We start from the raw sequence: 21,678 nt of genomic DNA on the forward strand, positions 1-21,678 counted from the left end.
AAATCACATATCTAACAGACTTAATACAGAATAGAAAAACATAAGCATTTCTGGTATAACCCTCTAATTTTACTGGTGATTTAAAATATCAAAACAATGTTTGCTCTCCTTTTTTCGTCTTCAAACACAATGACATGATCCTTTTTCTACGTGGGCTTTTTCACTACTCCCCAGAACGTGTGAACAGGTGTGAATTCAATAGTTGTGATAATAGCAGCTCTTGGGGGGTGTATTTGCTTTGGGAAACTCATACATGGGGAACAGGTTACATGCCATGACCCCCGTGCAAATCAGACAATCTGTGACTGCTTTTCAGAAAAGTATATCAGAAGATCCAGGCACAGATGTTAGATGCATTTGGCCCTCACTGTAAGACTTCAAAGGTTTAAGTAAGAAAGAATGAGGTGCGAAAGGAGGCAATTTGCTACAGGTTGTCCCTGCGAGCCTGAAGTGTTTGTTTTTTGTGATTTCAGAAGTCAATGCACTAGTTGTTCGTTGACAGTGGAATTATAGGAGTCGCCGTTTGCCTAAAGCAGAAATATAAAATTATTCCTAACTGAGGATCAAAACTGTAGACCTATGAAATGAGGTTCAGCAATAACGAAAGAGGAATAGTCTGGCAAAGGTGGTTGTGTTGGAGATTTGGAAGAATGGCAAGCGGTATTATGGGGAGTCTGTAAAGATGGGAGATTGTGAAAGGCAGTTCCAGCTCTCATTCGTAGAAAGATTCAGCCTTCTGTTTTGTTATTTGGGCATGCACATATTTGTAAGCAAGATAGGGCCAAGTTTAGAAACCATCTAAGCTAGTGGCAACCCCCGTATTTTGTGATTATGATTTCCGTATTCCAATTCTGCTTCACATGAAGCTCTTCCTTTTGAGTCCTTAAAGGTAAAGGTACCCCTGCCCGTACGGGCCAGTCTTGACAGACTCTAGGGTTGTGCGCCCATCTCACTCAAGAGGCCGGGGGCCAGCGCTGTCTGGAGACACTTCCGGGTCACGTGGCCAGCGTGACATCGCTGCTCTGGCAAGCCAGAGCCGCACACGGAAATGCCGTTTACCTTCCCGCTAGTAAGCGGTCCCTATTTATCTACTTGCACCCGGGGGTGCTTTCGAACTGCTAGGTTGGCAGGCGCTGGGACCGAGCAGCGGGAGCGCACCCCGCTGCGGGGATTCGAACCGCCAACCTTTCAATCGGCAAGCCCTAGGCGCTGAGGCTTTTACCCACAGCGCCACCCATGTCCAAGCCCTAGGCGCTGAGGCTTTTACCCAAACTACAAGAAAGAAGATTCCACCTAAACATTAGGAAGAACTTCCTGACAGTAAGAGCTGTTCGACAGTGGAATTTGCTGCCAAGGAGTGTGGTGGAGTCTCCTTCTTTGGAGGTCTTTAAGCAGAGGCTTGACAACCATATGTCAGGAGTGCTCTGATGGTGTTTCCTGCTTGGCAGGGGGTTGGACTCGATGGCCCTTGTGGTCTCTTCCAACTCTATGATTCTATGATTCTACCCACAGCGCCACTGAGTCCTTAACCTATCACAAATCAGCTTAATCTGAAGGACCTAAATTCTAATACTAAGAGCTTGAAAAGCTTGTTTCTGTCCACTGCAGCCAACCACTCAGTTCATAATTTCTGGTAAACATTCTACTCACTCATGTTCAGTTTAATTGTGCTGTGGTGATAGTTTCTGAGTGGTTAGACAACACTGACATCCTGCACCAGATCACATCTGACAGTTCAAAGGCAGCTCACTGTTCTAAGGCACCATCATTTATCACAACTTTGGTGGGGCAGACCAGACAGGACCTCACAAGTTCAACCAGGGAATTGCCCTCCGGAATCAGGACCACTCTTCCTAGGTTGAAAAATAGTAATGGCGAGGACAGTTTATTTGTCTCGACAAGAACCTGAATCATGGGACAAAGCGATGCAGAGGCTTTTGGAAAACTGTGACACAACCGCTTCCCCCAAGTCATGATGGGAAAGATCAACAGTTGGAAGAATGAAGGACACAACACCATTTACGTTGGGACAACATCATTGGGTGGGGGTGGGGGAGAATTACCATACTCAGGAAGAACCATGAATCCAATAGGAGTACCTCACTTGAAACTTTATAAAGTACTTTTTCACTTTCTTGGGCTCCATGATCACTGCAGATGGTGACAAGGAGAAGGGGGCGACAGAGGACGAGATGGTTGGACAATGTTCTCGAAGCTACCAGTATGAGTCTGACCAAACTGCGGGAAGTAGTGGAAGACAGGAGTGCCTGGCATGCTCTGGTCCAGGGGGTCACAAAGAGTCGGACACGACTAAACGACTAAACAACAACAACAACAAATATATTAACATGAATTGAAACCATAAGATGGTAGCCGTTGTAGAAGGGATTATTATCTTGAAGGGAATGTATTTGAAATTATTAAGCTCTTGGAACACAGAAAATAAAACAAACAAAGAGGAAGCCATCAAATCTAGCACATGAGGAGGCCACTTTAACTAAATTGTAGAATTTGGTATATAAACAATTGGTTTTAATGATTGTATTCATTGGATAAAATTGGCATTGCTATAACAAGACTGTTATTGGAAAAGCAATAAAAATATTTATTCTTAAAGAGAGATTTTTTGCCCTCCACAAATCATGGCGCCACACCTTGTGTAAGTAACCCGTTCATTCCCAGATTTAGGGTTGAAATAATGGCCAGACGAGGCTCTTTAGGTTTGGTTGACTATGTCATCTATACAACGCAACAGAAAGAACTCACATCAGCTGTCACGGCCGTCTTTGGCATTAGTGAGACAACAGCTGATTGTGTGTGTTATGTACTGAAGTTCTCACCCTGGGCCAGCAGGGGGATACTTTTCACCAGGTCCACATATGCAAATAAGGGATCGAAAGTGATGTTCAGTGATTGGATAGTTACAGAAAATGGTTACTGTTGCGTTCTAGTGGAGCTCTATATAAGCAGGCTGGCTGAACCAGTTCAGTTCTGTTCTGGCCTGTGAATAAACAAGAGCTGTTTGAAGAATCGCTGTGTCGTCTGATATGTTCACCTACAACTTAACAGTGTGAGAGAGGTTCTGCTACCGATACGCAGCCAAAGTATTCAACTTAACCAATTCGCCAAAGTATTCCAAGTACCAGCAATTTAGCCACATTATTATTTAGAGTTCTATGGTGGTGGAAGTGGCAATGTCAGGTCGAGGACACTACTGAAAGCCCATAGGTGTACATTTAGGCAGACTTATTAGGGTGGCGTTGTGGGTTAAACCACAGAGCCTAGGGCTTGCCGATCAAAAGGTCGGCGGTTCGAATCCCCACGACGGGGTGAGCTCCCGTTGCTTGGTCCCTGCTCCTGCCAACCTAGCAGTTCGAAAGCACATCAAAATACAAGTAGATAAATAGGTATCACTCTGGCGGGAAGGTAAACGGCGTTTCCGTGCACTGCTCTGGTTCGCCAGAAGCGGCTTAGTCATGCTGGCCACATGACCCAGAAGCTGTATGCCGGCTCCCTTGGCCAATAAAGCAAGATGAGCGCCGCAACCCGAGTCGGCCACGACTGGACCTAATGGTCAGGGGTCCCTTTATCTTTATTAGGGTGCCACTTGCTTTCCGTAAACCGGGGCTATGGCAACCAAAAGCAATGCTCATCGCCAGAACAGTAAAAAAGTATAAGGCAGACACTGCTGAATCTACAAGCCAGATTTGTCTCTTGAAGAAGCAGGGGCAGGTTATACCAAACTTACGGATGAGCAGAGATAGCTAAGTGCAAGGTTTGCTTCCTAGGCCGAGTTGTGCCCCAAAACAGCGCATTGCATAAATGTGTTCAGAGGTTGTTATGCCACCCATATTTGGGTCCTGTTCCAGTGATGACACACACACAAAAATGAAGGCACTTTATGAACAAAATCCATTGGGTTCCACACTAGGAGAACTTAAAAATGGAAAGCGTAACACTTGTGGTCAACAAAAGAAGTTTAAAGACTGTCTAAAGGCAAATCTTTAAAAATGTAGTATAAACACCAACAATTGGGAAACACTGGCCTGCGAGCGCTCCAACTGGAGAACAGCCTTTACCAAAGGTGTCATGGGCTTTGAAGACACTCAAACTCAGGACGCAAGGGAGAAACGTGCTAGGAGGAAGGCACGCTTGGCAAATCCACACCGTGATCAACTCCTGCCCCCCGTGATCAACCCTATGTCCCCTCTGTGGAAGGACGTGTGGGTCCAGAATTGGCCTCCACAGCCACATTCATTGTTAAAACCGTGTTTATGGAAGACAATCTTACTCGGCTCTGAGGCATCATCGAAGAAGAAGACACTAGGAGAACCTTTTTGCCCTTTGAGACGTAAATGTTTGCTTGTAGAGTTGTTGGCTCCCATGGCTACTTCATTCCAGTTATGGTGAGCTGAGCTTGGTATTGTTAACAGTTTTCTATCAGGCCAATGAATAAAACCACAGATGAAGACTACGTCAAAAAGAGTGCCGTGAGATGAACAGTGGCGCCGATGGCCTTTTGTCTTTGAAGACTTTAATGTGTTTTTTTATGGGTTCTCCTGAATGACATGTGGAGCATGCTGTTAGTCTAACATGACGTTGGAAATAATATTCACTTTATAGACTATGGGCCACTCTCATTCCCACCCCCACACCCCCTGCTCATTCAAATTGGGCTATAAAGCATGATTTAATTCTCCAGAAATCATTTAGCGTAGTGACAACACAGGAGGGGGGCGGGCAGAAGATTAAAAGGCACAAGCAGTCATTTTCTTTCACTTTTTTCCTAATACTTTATATTATTCTGTGTTATGCAGTTTAATGAAATCACTGAAAACAGCTAGAAAATATTATACCAATTTCTGTACACTTTACACCTCTATTCTACACCTTCCCACGATACACATTTTAGCTTCAGGAGAAATGTACAGCATAGAAATTTTTAAAAAATACATTCCGTGTCCACACACACTCAGTTCCAAGAAGTACATTCTGTAAATCAAATTTAATCTATATTACTAATCAATTTGTTTTTATTGCTGGGACATAGTTGGATGCTGCCATTCTTAGGTATAGCAACGTCTGAGGCAGGAAGAATACCAACACTGACAAGGCATTAAGTAGTTAAAAATAAAAATAAAAATATTTTGGCTTTTGTGAATTATTCTTACCACTTTATTTGGCTGAGATCTTATCGTGTGCATGGAGGTTGCAATGGCTCCTCTTGCTCTGTGCTAGGAATAGGACTATGGGTGCTTCCAGGGTGTCACTATTTTGGGGCCGAGATTCAATCATATACCTGCAAATTCGGGTTGTGCAATTAAAGTTGATTTGGCGATCTTGCGCAATAAACTCCCCTCCCCTCAGACTGGACTTTTTGCAGTAAGGAAAGTGATGGGGAAATTCAGTGTGGAATAGCCAACTGCCTGATGCAATCTTGTACAACTTCCCCACAAACAAATGAGAATGAATGCTCCGTGAAATCACCAACATCGTCTAACCTCCCTGCAAACTTATGCAAACAAATCAATAAAAAGGTTGTCTGGTAGAGACCTATCAGTGACATTTGTCTTCCATGAAATACACCCTTCTCTTGGATAAGGAGAAAGTAGAAACTGCCTTCTCCGTGTTGGTTGGAGGGCAACAGTTATCCTCATCTTGACCCTACAATTTTTTCTGCATACACAGAAAACATCCCGTCTTTGCGTCAATGGACAGAGATCTAATTTTTGCCCTTGAGCATTTCTGGTTCTAGAAAGAATCACTTCCTCCTTTGAGTTCTTCCCTTATCACATCTTTGAAACGGTACCCTCAAACATTTTACCTAATTTCTATCGAGGCGGTTTAAAAACAAAACGAGGAAATACGTTAAATGGGGTTTCCCTTTAAAAAGCAGACTCTTCTGACCCACCCAAACTCAGTGCAACCAGAAATGTACTTATCATTTCTGATATATCACATTTTAAAGTTTAAAACATTCTGATTTCCCTCGAGATATACGTCATGCAAAGTTGCTGTTTATTAAAGTAAGTTATAGAAGAAGCTGTAACCTTGGTTGTTGTTGTTTTTGTGTGACGGGCGCTACAGACACATGCCAAATCTGTGTTGCATTGCCGCTTGCATTGCACTGTACAATTCACAAATCTGACATCTTTAAAAAGCAGCGGTTACTTTTAACGGCAGGCTGTCTATATTTATGCCACTAGCAGTTGGTTGAAGGAACATTTTTGCTTCCCCTGCTGCTTTCAGCCAAACTTGCCACTTAGAGTTATCTGTCTTTTGCATATTGCTTTTCTGAAGCATAGATTTTGGTGCACATAGTAGCATACAGGTGTGTTGCCATAGAAATAGAAGCCTCCATTTTGCCTCTGTGAAACGAGTTCGGCAAAAGCTAGAGCTTGAATAAAGGAAGCAAAGAATAATAAACAAAGCTATACATGGTGACAAAATAATAATAATAATATAAAATTAAACCAGAAGGATTGCTACTGCATATACAGATGTCTGGCACAGAACTGCAGGTTATATATACATCAGCGCAGATGATATTTCAACAATTTACATATATTACACTGGGCTCAGGGTTCAAAATACTTCAAGTCTTTTTGCTGGCTTAAGAAGGAAACGAGGCTAAAAGAACAAGTCATAGTTATCAGATGCACCGAGATTCTTTCAGACAGTTGACAGAATGAGGTACATCGAAAAAGTGCAAGATCAGAGAGCCTACTTGGCAGTGCTGTGTGTTTGTATGCATGCAAAAACTTCCTTTTCATGCATTATAGCAAGCAGGGTTTTTTTTCACATTTTTCTTTCAGTATTATTAATCAATATGTCATGGTAAAACGAATGCATACCTGTCCATGAAATACTGAGAAATGCATTCAAGTAAAATTTCTGCACTTAGCTGTATCATGAAGTATTACTATACTTTTGTTAATATTTCGGGGGGCGGGGCAGGGGGGGCGGATATTCTATTTACGACACACACCGGACAAGCTATATTGTTATGCGTTTAAAGTTCCTGTGCTTATGTAGGTAACCTGGGCAAGGCAGAGAGAAGGCAGGAGGGGAGAGGGTGGTCCGTCCTGAACTCCTAGGCTGCCGAGCAAACGTACGCGCCTTTAGAGCAGTCCGCCGTAACCTCCTGCATTTAGCACCGTCACTCTACAAGCATGTCAGGGAAAAAGAAGGGAGCCTTTGTTTGTACATCTGTACAAAGCAAATGAAGAGGGGTGGGATGAAATGATGGAACGGGGGGGGGGGGGATAAAACAAAATTTGCAACCTGCAAATAAACAATGGCGAAACTCCCACAAAACACAGGCAGAAAAGATTTTGGGGAGGAACGAAAAACGCGGGGCGGGTTTTATTATTATTCTTATTCTTCGCGCAGCTGCAGGCAGTAGCGGTGGAAGCGTAGCTGGAAAAACATTCGCTCTAGAATAGAATGTGTCATCCCAGGCAGTGTGTAGTCTTCGGCGACACCCACATGCTTGAATCCCAAAGACTCGTACAACTTGTGAGCCGCCACCTTCACCGCCGTGGTTCCCAGTACAATCGACGAGTAATTATTGACCATGGCAAACTCAACCACCTTCCGACCCAGAGCTTTGGCGATCCCTTTTCCGCGGTATTTGGAGTCGACCGACATGCGGCGCAGCTCCACCGTGTTGTCTTCCTCGTTGCCCCTGGCGGCCACGATGCCCACCACGTTGCCGTTCAACACAGCCACCCAGAAGCAGGAACCTGCAGGTACAAAGCAACATGTGAATCTGGAAAACAAAGGACAAAAGGCTTCTTCAAATACACATCTCTGGGGTTTATCGGAAGTTTTCCATATTTCTTTCCGAGCTCACAGACGGACAGTCAATACGAAACAGTTCGCCCTGGAGAGCAAAAACCAAGCAGAGGCGGCACTTTTCTAGAAGGTTCCCTCTAACATTTCTGCGCTTGCGTTCCTGTGAGCTCCATCAGTGGTTCTTGATATCTATTGTAAAAAACAACTGTGATCCTGAAGAACCAGAAAATTGGCTGTGTGACTCTCATCACCTGAGAATCTTATGAATCCCTCTACAGTGGTACCTTGGTTCTCAAACGCCTTGGTACTCAAACGCCTTGGTTCCCAAATGCTGAAAACCCAGAAGTAAGTGTTCCAGTTGTCGAACGTTTTTTGGAACCCGAACGTCCGCTGTGGCTGCCAGCTACTGTTTCCAGGGCGCCTGCACCAATCAGAAGCTGTGCCTTGGTTTTCAAACATTTCAGAAGTCAAACAGACTTCTGGAACAGATTAAGTTTGGCGTTTTTGTTTTTGCTATTTATTTTGCGTTTTTGATGCATTTTCGGTTAATTCGTTTTTGTGGCCCTGCGGAACCCAGTTCAGCTACTGATTGATTGTGTGAATGCGGAAATGGATAAAAGCCCCCCATCCAAACAACGACTATCATCAGTGCGGGTAATAAATAAGTAAAATCTTAATTTTGATCATCTACAATACTGTCTTATTTATTTTACAGTACAGTACATTGATTATTAAGGGACGCGGGTGGCGCTGTGGGAAAAATCTCAGCGCCTAGGGCTTGCCGATCGCATGGTTGGCGGTTCGAATCCCCGCGGCGGGGTGCGCTCCCGTCGTTCGGTCCCAGCACCTGCCAACCTAGCAGTTCGAAAGCACCCCCGGGTGCAAGTAGATAAATAGGGACCGCTTACCAGCGGGAAGGTAAACGGCGTTCCGTGTGCTGCGCTGGCTCGCCAGATGCAGCTTGTCACGCTGGCTACGTGACCCGGAAGTGTCTGCGGACAGCGCTGGCTCCCGGCCTATAGAGTGAGATGAGCGCACAACCCTAGAGTCTGTCAAGACTGGCCCGTACGGGCAGGGGTACCTTTACCTTTTTTAACATTGATTATTGCTTTCATTTTATGGATCAATGGTCTCGTTAGACAGTAAAATTCATGTTAAAATGCTGTTTTAGGGGTTGTTTTTAAAAGTCTGGAACGGATTAATCCATTTTGCATTACTTGCTATGAGAAAGAGCGCCTTGGTTTTGGAACAGACTTCCAGAACGGATTAAGTTTGAGAACCAAGGTACCACTGAATATTGCAGTTATTTCCTCAATATGGTACAGTAGAGCCTCAACCTTTTTCTAGCGAGGCCTGATGAATGTCTTACTCACATAATGCAGAGGGGGTTTGTAGCTGCAGTGATGGACCCGGCGGGACAGGAAAATGTATTTTCCCGTCCAGTGGAGTTTGCAATGCTCCCATTTTTCTCATCTTCAGCTAAGAGTGTAAGATGACAGCCCTCCTCCGCAATACACCCTCATCGTCTGTTTCTATTTAGCTGTTATGAACGACAGACCTCCCTTCCATTAATTTGCTCCTGTTCCTCATTTGTAATGAGACAACGAATTTGTTTTTTGCCAAACTGGCATCAAAAGCGAGCCGTCCTTTTGGGCAGACCGGCCGGGGCCCTTGTTTGTTTTTCCTCATCCAAACGTTCGCTTAACATAGGATGAAACCAGTCACTTGGTCATCACCAGTTGCCTTTCCTGTCCTGCAAACTGGTGAGGAATATCTCACCATACTTCTGCAATAATCAGAAATCTAGGAGAGCAAAAGGAAGATCGGCACACCTTAGCAGGATGATACAGATGGCACCAAGCGATAAATTACGAATTTCCATGTACACCATGGCAAAAACCACAAGGTATGTTTTCCTTCTGCTATCATGTACATACAGCACAGTCTGAATTTCTTTTCAAGCTTTGAGGTTTGTTTGCTTTTTCCTAGAAGTTACTTTGGAACTCAGCTAATGAATGATGCAATTTCTTATATTTCTTAAGCACTTCTGGGTCTGCTGCAGAAACTAATATACTTATACTGATGTTCACTCAAAAGTAAGTCTCATTAATCAACAGGACTTGCTCCCAGGTAAGTGGGGATAGCATTGCAACCTAAATGATATTTTGAGAGCTCTGAGTGAACATGACCCTTTGATATCACGCCACGATTTTATTTTTTGTCTTAGAATAGATTTGAAAGGCAGGAAAAAAAGTTGTCATCCGTTTCTCGCTATCTTGTGCCGTAGTAATCCAGCGCTTCTCACCGTCACAGCCCAAGATTTGAGGCTAGGCCTTGAAATAATATTCACAGGAACTAGAAATGTGTGTACATTTAAATATTATTTCTGCTAAATCAGAAGGCAAACATTACTGGTAATAATATTCGCAAACAAATGAATGCATTCTTAAAGAGTGAAACACCCCTGTGAAGTTTAACCTTGCTTCTTCTCTCTCCTTGCAAGCGATTTGATGGACTTTATTATAGAGGTGCAAAATCTATACGGCCCTGGACCTTATAAAACTCTCCGAGGTCACTGATACATTACACATTGTCCCCCACATCTCAGCACACAATTCAGCCAGTCCATGCCCTTAACGGAGCAAAGAGCATAGCTTGCAAATGGTTCTCTCTCAGTGTTAAGTTGTGGGTGAACATATCAGACAACACAGCGATTCTTCAAACAGCTCTTATTTATTCACAGGCCGGAACAGAACTGAACCGAAGGGTTCAGCCAGCCTGCTTATATAGAGCTCCACTACAACGTAACTGTAACAATTTTCTAAAACTATCCAATCACTGAACGTCACTTTCGATCCCTTATTTGCATAACTATCTACAGTATCCCCCTACTGGCCCAGGGTGAGAACTTCAGTACATAACACTCAGGATCGGTTCCCACATGGTAACGATAAAAAAGGACGGAAGCCAAAATAAAAATAAAGCTTTGTGTGTTCGTAGTTCATTGGGATTGCTTGAGCAGGGAAAACAGCGACGGGGTCAGCATCCTGCATCCTGAGGCAGCTGCTGGGCCACAAAACCTTAACCCGCCCCCCAAATGATGTGCAAAAACTATAAAGCGGGAAGTGTTTTATGAGAGACAATGTACGGTATCGGATCATTACGGTTCGTGTGCTGAGGACAAGCTGTGATAAGAATTTTATGGTCTTAGATATATGGTAATGTTCATAAGTGTACCAACCAAGCACATACATAGATCAGCACAGGAAGACAGACCTGGAACCATTTTGATTCCTAAACTGACCAAATGTTTTCTCTGCAAGGTCAAAGTGGGAAACCTCCCATTGTCTCTTTCCTCACAAATCCTATCTTAAGGACACATTTAAGATATGAATAGGGTGTGAGCCTGTGACCTGGCCCAGGAACTAAGTATTTATCACTACAAAAGCATGGCCGGGCTCCCCAGGCAATCCAATCAAGTAACCTGCCAGACAGGAGATAAACAACAACAGGATAAAAACAATATTCAAATTTCTGTTTCAGACCGCCTTTTCTGTGATGTAGGTGTGATGTATCTGAGAGGTGGTCGTAGGTTACACCCCTTCTGTGATGTATGCATGATGTTTCTGGGTGTGGTCTTGATCTACAGGGTGGCAATTTCAAAAGTCTTTATAAGGCATTGCACACCATTTTTCTGGGTTCCTCCTCCTCTCCTGCATGTGAGGGGAGCACCCTGTTGCAACAGATCAATAAAGATCAGGCTTACTAGCTGCTTTGCTTCTCAATATTCTCTGGTTGGCCTCTGTTATCTTCTCCTACCAATAGGGAACCTATGTAAGGACTCTATATGGGCTCTTGGATACCCCATAAGGGAAAAGGGCAATTTTTATTTACAACAAAGCAAGGCCTGTCTTGCACATGGAAAGTACAGCTCTCAAACACTAGAGCAAAATGTGGCTTTCTGGAGCGGTGTCATAGGCTGACTGAGTTAGTTATTTCTATGCTAACTCCGATTGCTTCGTTAGGCGTTTGCATTTGTATACTTGTGGGAGATTTTCTGGTGTTTGCCTGTTTTAGTCTTCTGCTTGCAGCAGCCAAACATATACCGTGTTTTTCGCTCTATAAGATGCACCAGACCACAAGACGCACCTAGTTTTTGGAGGAGGAAAACAAGAAAAAAAATATTCTGAATCTCAGAAGCCAGAACAGCAAGAGGGATCGCTGCGCAGTGAAAGCAGCAATCCCTCTTGCTGTTCTGGCTTCTGGGATAGCTGTGCAGCCTGCATTCGCTCCATAAGACGCACACACATTTCCCCTTACTTTTTAGGAAGGAAAAAGTGAGTCTTATAGAGCAAAAAATACGGTATATTCTGAGCTTTTACAGTTTCTTTGCTTGTTTTTCCAGGACACGGGAAATCTTAGCAAACTGTTATCTAAAGATAATACTAGAACAAGATGCCTATCTTCACAATAACTGGAGGATCTGGTGCCTTCTTTGCCTGGGGCCGCCTTGACTAGTAGGTTTCAAAGGGAATGGAAGTGCAGGAAAATCCAGACTCACAAAGAACCAGTAACTAAAAGTAGTATCTGGGAAAATGAGACGGATTAAATTGCATACAGCATTCGCTTTGGTCCCCTGCCGTTTCTCAGCTCGTCATATGGAATAGCCTGCTTCATATATGCTTGACACTGATGGAGATGTTATAGTTTTCATGCTACATCAAAATTGTATTTGTTTTCCTATAGATCTGATGGTTTCTTTTGTTTATATTTTATTTTATTGCCTGCTCCTCAGAAACTGGCAAAACCAAAGAGATGTTCCATTGGGAGCTGCAATTTCATTTTTGCATGCTGATGATTTTTTTAAACAGATGGCGTAATGAAAACACATATGTGGCTATTTTGGCATTCTGAAATCTTTGTTCTGGTATTTTTAACGATCTACCCTCAATTTAAAATTATATATATATATAATTTCCCCCCCGACTCTACAATTCTATGATTCCACATATCTGTTTTGCCCTTTTCACTGAGGGAGGATGCAAATAAGCTAGCCATCTTGCAAATGAATTCTAAGACTTGCATACTACAGATTTTATAAAAATCACAGAGAGATTCTATAGGACTTGTTTGGTTTTTCTATACATTTCCAGGTAAGGACTGTTAAAAGCACAATCACGAGTTACCTATCAAAGGCAGGTTGAAACCGACAGCATCCAGGTGTATTGAAAGCTACAGAATGAACTAACTTAAGACAATTCCCCCCCCCCCCAAAAAAGGGGAAGGAGTTGCCTGGGCAATAAACATTTTAAGCAGAGGCCGCAGGAAAGCCTGTCTTCCCTAAGGCCTAATTTGAATGTGATGCATGGTAATTAAGATGTTACTCTTGAAGCCTTGCATGTATCCAGTATTTCAACTGACCACCTCAACTGTGAATGCAGTATTGGCATGCTAGAAATCTGTAGCTTGGTTGGGCATGATAATCATGACAAAAGAAAGAAAAAACCGCAATGTAAAATCACATAGAAAAATTTTGTGCTCAACAGCGCCATCTGGTGTTGCATGTTTAAACACATTTAAAACACTGTTCTTTGACTAATGTAGCCGAGTCCATACCCTCAGTCAGAATGCATCCAAAAGAAATCAAAACCATGCTTTAAGTTTTCAATATACCAAGCTATCATGATTCACAGTTCTCACACTGAGCCATAAACTCAATTAATTTCTAGTCCTGAATCAGTACAACCATAGTCACAAGTCCAAAAAGTTAGGACAGGATGAGCTAAAATAAAAACAAAAATCCTTGCTTCTCCTAACCCAGTAAGTATTATTATTTTTAACCTTTAGACCAGCACCCGTAGCTTTTTCAACCAAGATTTCTGCACACTTGCCACCCAAAATTTCACCATTCATATACTTGCCACAGTTTCCATTGATGGATTAAAAAAACACAATGCTTTACTTATTGACTCATGAATATAACCCAACAAGGTAGTTCATGTAGATCATAGCTCATCATATCATACACCAACAGCACCATTTAAAAAATAGGTGTATTTTAGGAGAGCCCTACTAAGCAAGCAGATATGTTCCCCTTCAGACCATTATCAATATGCATAGTTTAGCTAATTTTTCAAGATGTAAAATACTGAGATATCATTTAAAGTAAGACTACATTAACATAGCACAGGATGAGAATACCTTTTATTATTTCCAGTTGCTCAGCTCAACTGAACGCCACATTTCTCTTTCCATTACTGCTTTGAATATATCACCCCAATCCTGTTTTCTCAAGAAATTGCTTCTTAAATAGCAAACTATTTTTTTAAAAAAAATTAATTTATTTTTTTAAAATTGTACACTCTTTACACCAGAGGATTTTACAAGCCAAACAAACCACAATACAAACAAGAACATGATTTTGCTTTTCATTCATGTTAATCTCCTTCTTTTAACTCCTTGTTCTTAACCTCTTAAATCACATATATTTTCAAATGCTCCCCTATACCTCCCTGCCCCCGTTCCCGTTACTTCCCTTCACCCATGTGCGATCTTCTCAAGCTAATATTGTTTCCCGTTGTGTTAACAAAAGTTTGTATTTGTTGTTCCATACGTTTCATGGTATCGTCTTGTATCCTTGCGCATTCTACCTACTGCATATTAAATTTAAGCTCCAAAACCAAATCTTGCCATGAACTGTTTTTTATGTCTTTATTTAGGAATGTTGCTGAAAAACTAAAGATTATATGAAAAAATTGGAAAAAACAACAACCTTCTTTCTTTTTTAATAGGTAAACAAACCCTCCCCTAGAAGAACTGTCACATGATTGATTGATTGATTGATTGATTGATAGCAAGTGAGGTTGGAAAATAAACTGTGTGGAAACAAAAATATCAACTAAAGGCTTTGTTTTGTGGAAGATCTGGAAAGAAAAAGAGAAAGGCTTTTCTGTTGCGCAGTTATTACTGGGATCCACCATTATGAGACAGACTTTGTTGTGAGATTTACAGTCAAAGGGGGAGGTGAGCCACCATTTTGCTTTCATGTGTGGATTATAGATCTGAATGGGCAAAACTCCTCTGGAAAGACTGATTTATGGTGCAACTGGTCTGGGAAAATTAAGGAGCAGACGCCTAGACTGTATTTCATCGGAATTGTCGAAAATGGCGCCGGCCGCTGGAACAGGACTTTTGGATCAGCGTGAGATGAATTACGGGAGAGCATTACAAAGTTCACACAGAAACATAAATAAGGTTTGATTCAACTTGCCTGTGGAAATACTCGGAGGTTATTAAGAAGAAAATGGATAACAACAAAGAGATGGGAAGAAGGGATTTGTGGACATCAAAGCAGCAGAAATATGAGATGATTGGACCCTTTCTGAACTTGAAGCATGGGTTCCCCCAACAAAAATTTAAAATTCGGCTAAACATTTGGAATTTATTGTGTATTGGTATATAGTGGTGCCCCACAAGACGAATGCCTCGCAAGAAGAAAAACTCGCTAGACGAAAGGGTTTTCTTTTTTTTGAGTCGTTCTGCAAGACGAATTTCCCTATGGGCTTGCTTCACAAGACGAAACGTCTTGCGAGTTCTTGCGAGTTTGTTTCCTTTTTCTTAAAGCCGCTAAGCCGTTAATAGCCGCTAAGCCGCTAATAGCCGCTAATAGCCGTGCTTCGCAAGACGAAAAAACCGCAAGACGAAGAGACTCGCGGAACGGATTAATTTCGTCTTGCGAGGCACCACTGTAATTTGGATTTAATGTGGAATGATTGGTTTGTTAAATGGAAATTTAATACAATTTTTTTTAAAAAAAAAGGAAAAAACAACAACCAAATTCTGTGTTTCTCCTCCTGTCGTTTATCATTACCATTAACTTTTCTCCTAACCGTTCAGATAAGTGTTTACTCTCCACGCAAACATTTCAGCAAATACATTAACCAGTTCCCAGAAATTTAGCAGAGACTCTTCCAGATATACCAGGTACAAGCGATGCCAAATGGGTAAGTTCAAGACCACGTCGTATCGCATTCAGATGAGGGCTTACAACCTGAGCCACAGATAAATTCATTTCCTTACAGTTGGCTTTAGCAGCCAGGATGACCTCTAAACCTGTCCCAACCAAAACCTGGTACAAATTCCAGTTTTCCAGCAACTGGGGCAAAATTGTGGTTTGACATTCAAATAAGTGAATTCAAATAACTCAAATAATAAGAATCCAAAAAGTGGTACTTTTCTATTTTCCAGTGTGTTTTTTCCCAGTGAGAGAGTGCAGGCAGTATATAATTTCTAAAAGTAGCAGATATGTATGCATGTATTTTTTTTATTCAGGGGTGACCAGTTCATAATAGCCAAAGGGGCAGCGGACCTCCAGTGGCTGCCTGTGATGGCCTGAGAATCGGATTCAGAGGCTGAACCTGAGGAATCCCAGCCTGCACAGGATTCCCCGCCTCCAGAACCAGCTGAGCCGGGGCTGGGGTCTGAGCCTGAAGGGTCCTCACCTGTGCTGGATCCTCAGGTGCAGGCACCAGCTGAGTCTGCTCTGGCTCCTGAGGTGATGGAGGACCTACTGCCTGCAGGTGCTCCACTCTCAGCCCCGTCAGGGGAAGCTGAGGTTGCCTCTGGGTCTGGTAACCCTCCAGCCTCTCCTGAGCTGCAGAGGCTCAGGGCAGAGAGGCGGAGGGAACTAAGTTCTCGCAGGAGGAGTGCTCGCCTCCAGGCCAGGAGAGGCGAGTCACCTGTGGACCGGGGCCACCCTATGCCTCGGGGCAGATAAAAGCCAGCCAGCCCCAGTCCCAGGTTGCGGGAGCAACATTGTTGGTAGCCTGTTCCTGCCTGCACCCTGTCCTGCTCTCCTGCCAGAGTTCCTGACCTCACCCGACTCCCTGCCTTGGACCGAGCTACAGCTTTGACGGATAGCCTCCATACCGTACCCTCGACCTCGGACTGGACTCGGACCTTGCCACATGGTTTACCCTCAGGACCAGCAAACTGCCAGTCATTGTCTCCCCCACAACCAGCATATTCCATGTTATAATCCAGGCACAGGCAACCTTGGGCCCTCCAGATGTTTTGGACTACAATTCCCATCATCCCTGACTACTGGTCCTGTTAGCTAGGGATCATGGGAGTTGTAGGCCAAAACATCTGGAGGGCCCAAGGTTGCCTATGCCTGTTATAATCACTCATACACCACCAGTCTCCCTGCTTAGAGCATATTTTGCAATGGCCAGGTCCCATTCCCATAATTCTCCAGAAGGAGAGATTGAGAACATTCTGCCCCCCCTCCCCGGCAATTTCCACTAGAAAACACAGTTGACACAGTGAAAATGCCTAATGATCTTTCAGACAGCCTTCTTTCCTTGAGCAGTGCCAGATTTACATATAAGATAAACAAGCTATAACTTGGGGCCCCACTCTTTTGGGGGCCCCAAAAAAATTTAAAGGAAAAAAAACCTGGATGTACGTTTTCAAAATATAAGATAAAAAACCAAAGAACATAAAACCTACATACAACAACAGTATTTTGTGTTGTGTAGGCTCCTATGATGTAAGTCATGGGCCCCGCCTGCTAGCCCGCTCCGTAAAATATCACTGGTCTAAACCACAGAGCCTAGGACTTGCCGATCGGAAGGTCAGCGATTTGAATCCCCGTGACGGGGTGAGCTCCCGTTGTTCGGTCCCAGCTCCTGCCAACCTAGCAGCTCGAAAGCACAACAGTGCAAGTAGATAAATAGGTACCACTCTGGCGGGAAGGTCAACAGCGTTTCCGTGCACTGCTCTGGTTCACCAGAAGCGGCTTAGTCATGCTGGCCACATGACCCGGAAGCTGTCTGTGGACAAACGCCGTCTCCCTCGGCCTATAGAGTGAGATGAGCGCACAACCCCAGAGTCGTCTGCGACTGGACCTAACGGTCAGGGGTACCTTTACCTTTATATGTAGGGTGCGTACATTCTGTACGGACTGGTTGCATGACAACACGTGCAAATGGCTTTAGATACCTAATATAGCCTATGTTCAACACAAAAAACAGCGACAATTTGTTGTTGACAAAGGACAGCTGGACATATAAAGGGCCCCATTACCTTCAGTAGCTTAGGGCCTCATCAAACCTAAATCTGGCCCTCTCCTTGAGATTGGAAAGCTGGAAGCTGTACGCCGGCTCCCTTGGCCAATAAAGCGAGATGAGCGCCGCAACCCCAGAGCCGGCCACGACTGGACCTAATGGTCAGGGGTCCCTCTACCTTTATTCTGAAAACTAGACTGGAAGGGAGCTATATTAGGGGGAAGAGAGCCAAAATGCTGAGAAGTGAGGCCAACAGCAACTTGGTGAGGGTTAAGTGGGAATACGCTGTAGTAAATAGTCTCTCAGCTCTGCTGCTGCTCTGACCCAATTCAAGTTTTTTCTTCTTCTTTAAGGTTTGGACAGTAATGGAGGGAAGTTTTTTTTAAAGGAAGGAGATTTCACATGCAGAGACACTTCCCCTTCCTTCTAAACCTGGAGGGATGATGGCATTGTGGAAAAGGAACTGAAGGGGAAAGCCTTTAAATGAAAACAACAGTTGTAAGAGAACCAATGGGCGCCCCCAGGAACCAGCATTGCTGGGTCGTATTGCCAGGGTGCCCCTTAATGGCTGATTCTTCGGCGATCAGCCTTCTTTATGGTCCAGCTCTCACTTTCATACATCACTACTGGGAAAACCATAGTTAAAGCCATCCCAGTAGTGATGTAGGGAAGTGAAAGCTGGACCATAAAGAAGGCCGATCGCCGAAGAATTGATGCTTTTGAATTCTGGTGCTGGAGGAGACTCTGGAGAGTCCCATGGACTGCAAGAAGATCAAACGCATCCATTCTTAAGGAAATCAGCCCTGAGTGCTCACTGGAAGGACAGATCGTGAAGCTGAGACTCCAATACTTTGGCCACTTCATGAGAAGAGAAGACTCCCTGGAAAAGACCTTGATGTTGGGAAAGATGGAGGGCACAAGGAGAAGGGGACGACAGAGGACGAGATGGTTGGATAGTGTTCTCGAAGCTACAAACATGAGTCTGACCAAACTGCGGGAGGCAGTGGAAGACAGGAGTGCCTGGTGTGCTCTGGTCCATGGGGTCATGAAGAGTCGGACACGACTAAACGACTAAACAACAACAAATTGCCAGGGTGACAGTATGGTCTGTGATCTCCCCTGAGATCAGAAGTTTCTGCTGGGTGTTCAAATCATCTGTTGCAGGTGTTGCTGACAATCCATTGGCTTGCGATGCAGACAGAAAGTGACGGAGCCAGCAGTCAGTGGAAGAGGGTTACTGCGTACCTCGGAGACAGGGGAAATAAAACTGGCGAAGGGACAAATGCACACACAATCTGTTAAATTGGAAAAAGGCAAACTCCATTTTTAATACAAAAAGAGAATTTCTAATAATAACTTGAAGAAACTTTGAAAGAAAGGAAGTAACGGAGTGGGGGGGGGGAGCCTCTGGAACATATACTGTACAAATATGCATTGCCTTTTTCTGCAAAATAGTCCGTAGAAAATTCTCTGTGCCGTCCTGGAGATTTCCTTCAAGAAAGGCAGGCTCTGTAGGTGTGCTTGGTTCAGCAGGAGCATGGGGGTGGTTCTTGATCTCCCCGTACCCCAAAGATGCTGGTTCTGCAGGAATTAAAAACCCACCGTGTTATTGTTTCCGCTGCCCCTCAACACCAGAATACACTGCTGTGCGCATTTCTATCCCAAAGCGTGTGGTTCTTATTTAAGCTACTGGACTCGGCTCGGAGAACATCATCTGGAAAGCCCTTCTGCTCAGCACGAAACTGCACTTAGCTACTTGTAAGGTGCTATCCTACACCCAGTTGAGGGGCCGCAAGAAGCAACGCCAGGGCCGCTCAGGTGTGCTGGTCAGAACGCCCATGGGACGTATTCTGTGTTCTGCCTGAGATGGCGGCAGGTGTGTTCCAGGTGGTGTTGGCAGCAGGGAGGGCATGGCACTATAGGATCCTAAGCTTCCATGTTTTCTGACAGATGCCCAACCAGTGCCTGAAACAATGCCAGCCCTGGGACTGGTGTGGTCAACTCCCTCCCACCATAGTCCAAGGACGAGGGGAAGAGGGATAGCTGCCTCCTCACACACACACACACACCACCATTTATTCAATACCAGCAAAGTTTGCTACTTCATTGCTCTTAACATCTTGGTTTGAGACGTGAGGGTCTGGTTGCAGCTACAGAGTGCTCTTTGTCCACAAAGCAGACTTCACGTAACTTGTGGTACGGTGCTGGTTCTGTTGTTGCCGTTCTGGCTGCTCCTGCAACACAGGAGAGGAGATCTGGAATCAGTTGCTTTGCCCTGAACGCATTTTGTTGTAAAAACAAACAAACCCCAAAGCTTGCTTGCAAGCAGACGCGCAGTGGATGTCGCCAAGAGTTAAGAGGAAGCCGTCATCCTTACTCTTCCACATCCGAAACATGGCTGTCCAGGTCTGACATGAAAGCGCAAGCATTAGCAAAGGAGAAGCGTAACAGAAAGAGGGGTGCGTAGTTGTAAGCACTAGCCCAGAGCTTCCCAAACTTGGGTTTCCAGCTGCTGTTGGACTACAACTCCCATCATCTCTAGCTATACAGCAGGCATAGGCAAATTCGGCCCTCCAGATGTTTTGGGACCACAACTCCCATGATCCCTAGCTAACAGGACCAGTGGTCAGGGATGATGGGAACTGTAGTCCAAAAACAGCTAGAGACCCAGGTTTGGGAAACCCTGTACTAGCCTGTCCGTGGTCTTTCATTCTCCATATGCTTCCTGCTGCCAGTCCAAAGGTCCAACCCAAAGAACAGCCAAGTTATATCGGCACAAAGCATGTGGCCTGACCCCCTTCCCTTCCTCCTAGTCCCACAACATCCATTTGCAGAAACCTACCTTGGCTCTAGAAGCCAACACTGGAAGGTGCTGTGGCTACTCTTTTTCTCCACCTGAAATGATAGAAAAGAAATAATCTGCACTAGCTTCGAGAATCAACCTCTACTTTCCCCTTATTCTTTCAGGAATCGACTCCTCCCCCAGGCTCATCTCCTCCTGCCTCCAACCATCAAACACGTCCACCGTAACCCATGAAAAACACAGCCTACGTCCAGTTAACCCCAACAAAATCTCACACTACAGTTATGGACTTTCAGGCTGCCCAACCCATTAGCATGCCGACTGCACAATAACCATTGTACTTACCAGTTGGAAGCTGATGGGAGCCTGTCGTCTGCAGCAGAGAGCTTCATACTTGGCCCAGGATCCTGGAAACCCCACATGTCTGAAGGGTCTAGGAGGTCATGGCTAGTGAAAGGTCCACGGTGAGTGGAAGCCATCACCATAGCTGCTGGCTGGGGGCTGTTTTCTCCTCCGTCAGTGCTAATGACTTCTGCAAACAAAGAAGGCCTCTCTACACAACCACTCTGATGCAATTAATGCACAGTGTCCAGGAAGCAAAACGTACACCATTGAGACATGTTGTGTGTGAAATACAGGCCCAACAATGGAACCGACAGGATTCTAAGATGGGTACCTGGTAGAAAGTACAGTGGTACCTTGGGTTAAGTACTTAATTCGTTCCGGAGGTCCGTACTTAACCTGAAACTGTTCTTAACCTGAAGCACCACTTTAGCTAATGGGGCCTCCTGCTGCCGCTGCGCCACCAGAGCAAGATTTCTGTTCTCATCCTGAAGCAAAGTTCTTAACCTGAAGCACTATTTCTGGGTTAGCGGAGTCTGTAACCTGAAGCGTATGTAACCTGAAGCGTATGTAACCCAAGGTACCACTGTAATCCCATTTCCCGCATCGTCAGATGGAATAAACATCAAACTCTCAGCGAGATGTTTCCATGCATCTCGGATGTCCCAA

The 21,678-nt window shown here is 44.3% G+C and overlaps 1 protein-coding gene across 4 annotated transcripts in view; it reads right to left on the reverse strand.

Moving 5' to 3' along the window:
• Positions 1-4,986: 4,986 nt before the first annotated feature.
• NAT8L (N-acetyltransferase 8 like) overlaps positions 4,987-21,678 on the reverse strand; it is a 51,754-nt gene continuing 35,062 nt past the window's right edge. For 2 of the 4 annotated variants that reach the window (XM_077930715.1, XM_077930714.1), the window contains one exon: positions 4,987-7,745. In XM_077930715.1, the coding sequence (XP_077786841.1) occupies positions 7,378-7,745 (368 nt within the window). In that variant the 3' untranslated portion in view covers positions 4,987-7,377. Of the gene's footprint in view, positions 7,746-19,162; positions 19,446-19,950; positions 20,099-20,706; positions 20,760-21,012; positions 21,200-21,678 lie in introns of those variants that run through there. The other 2 variants (XR_013393316.1, XR_013393315.1) reach the window with 2 other exon arrangements.

This window comes from Podarcis muralis, chromosome 6 (genome assembly GCF_964188315.1).
Source record: "Podarcis muralis chromosome 6, rPodMur119.hap1.1, whole genome shotgun sequence".
Taxonomy (NCBI): domain Eukaryota; kingdom Metazoa; phylum Chordata; class Lepidosauria; order Squamata; family Lacertidae; genus Podarcis; species Podarcis muralis.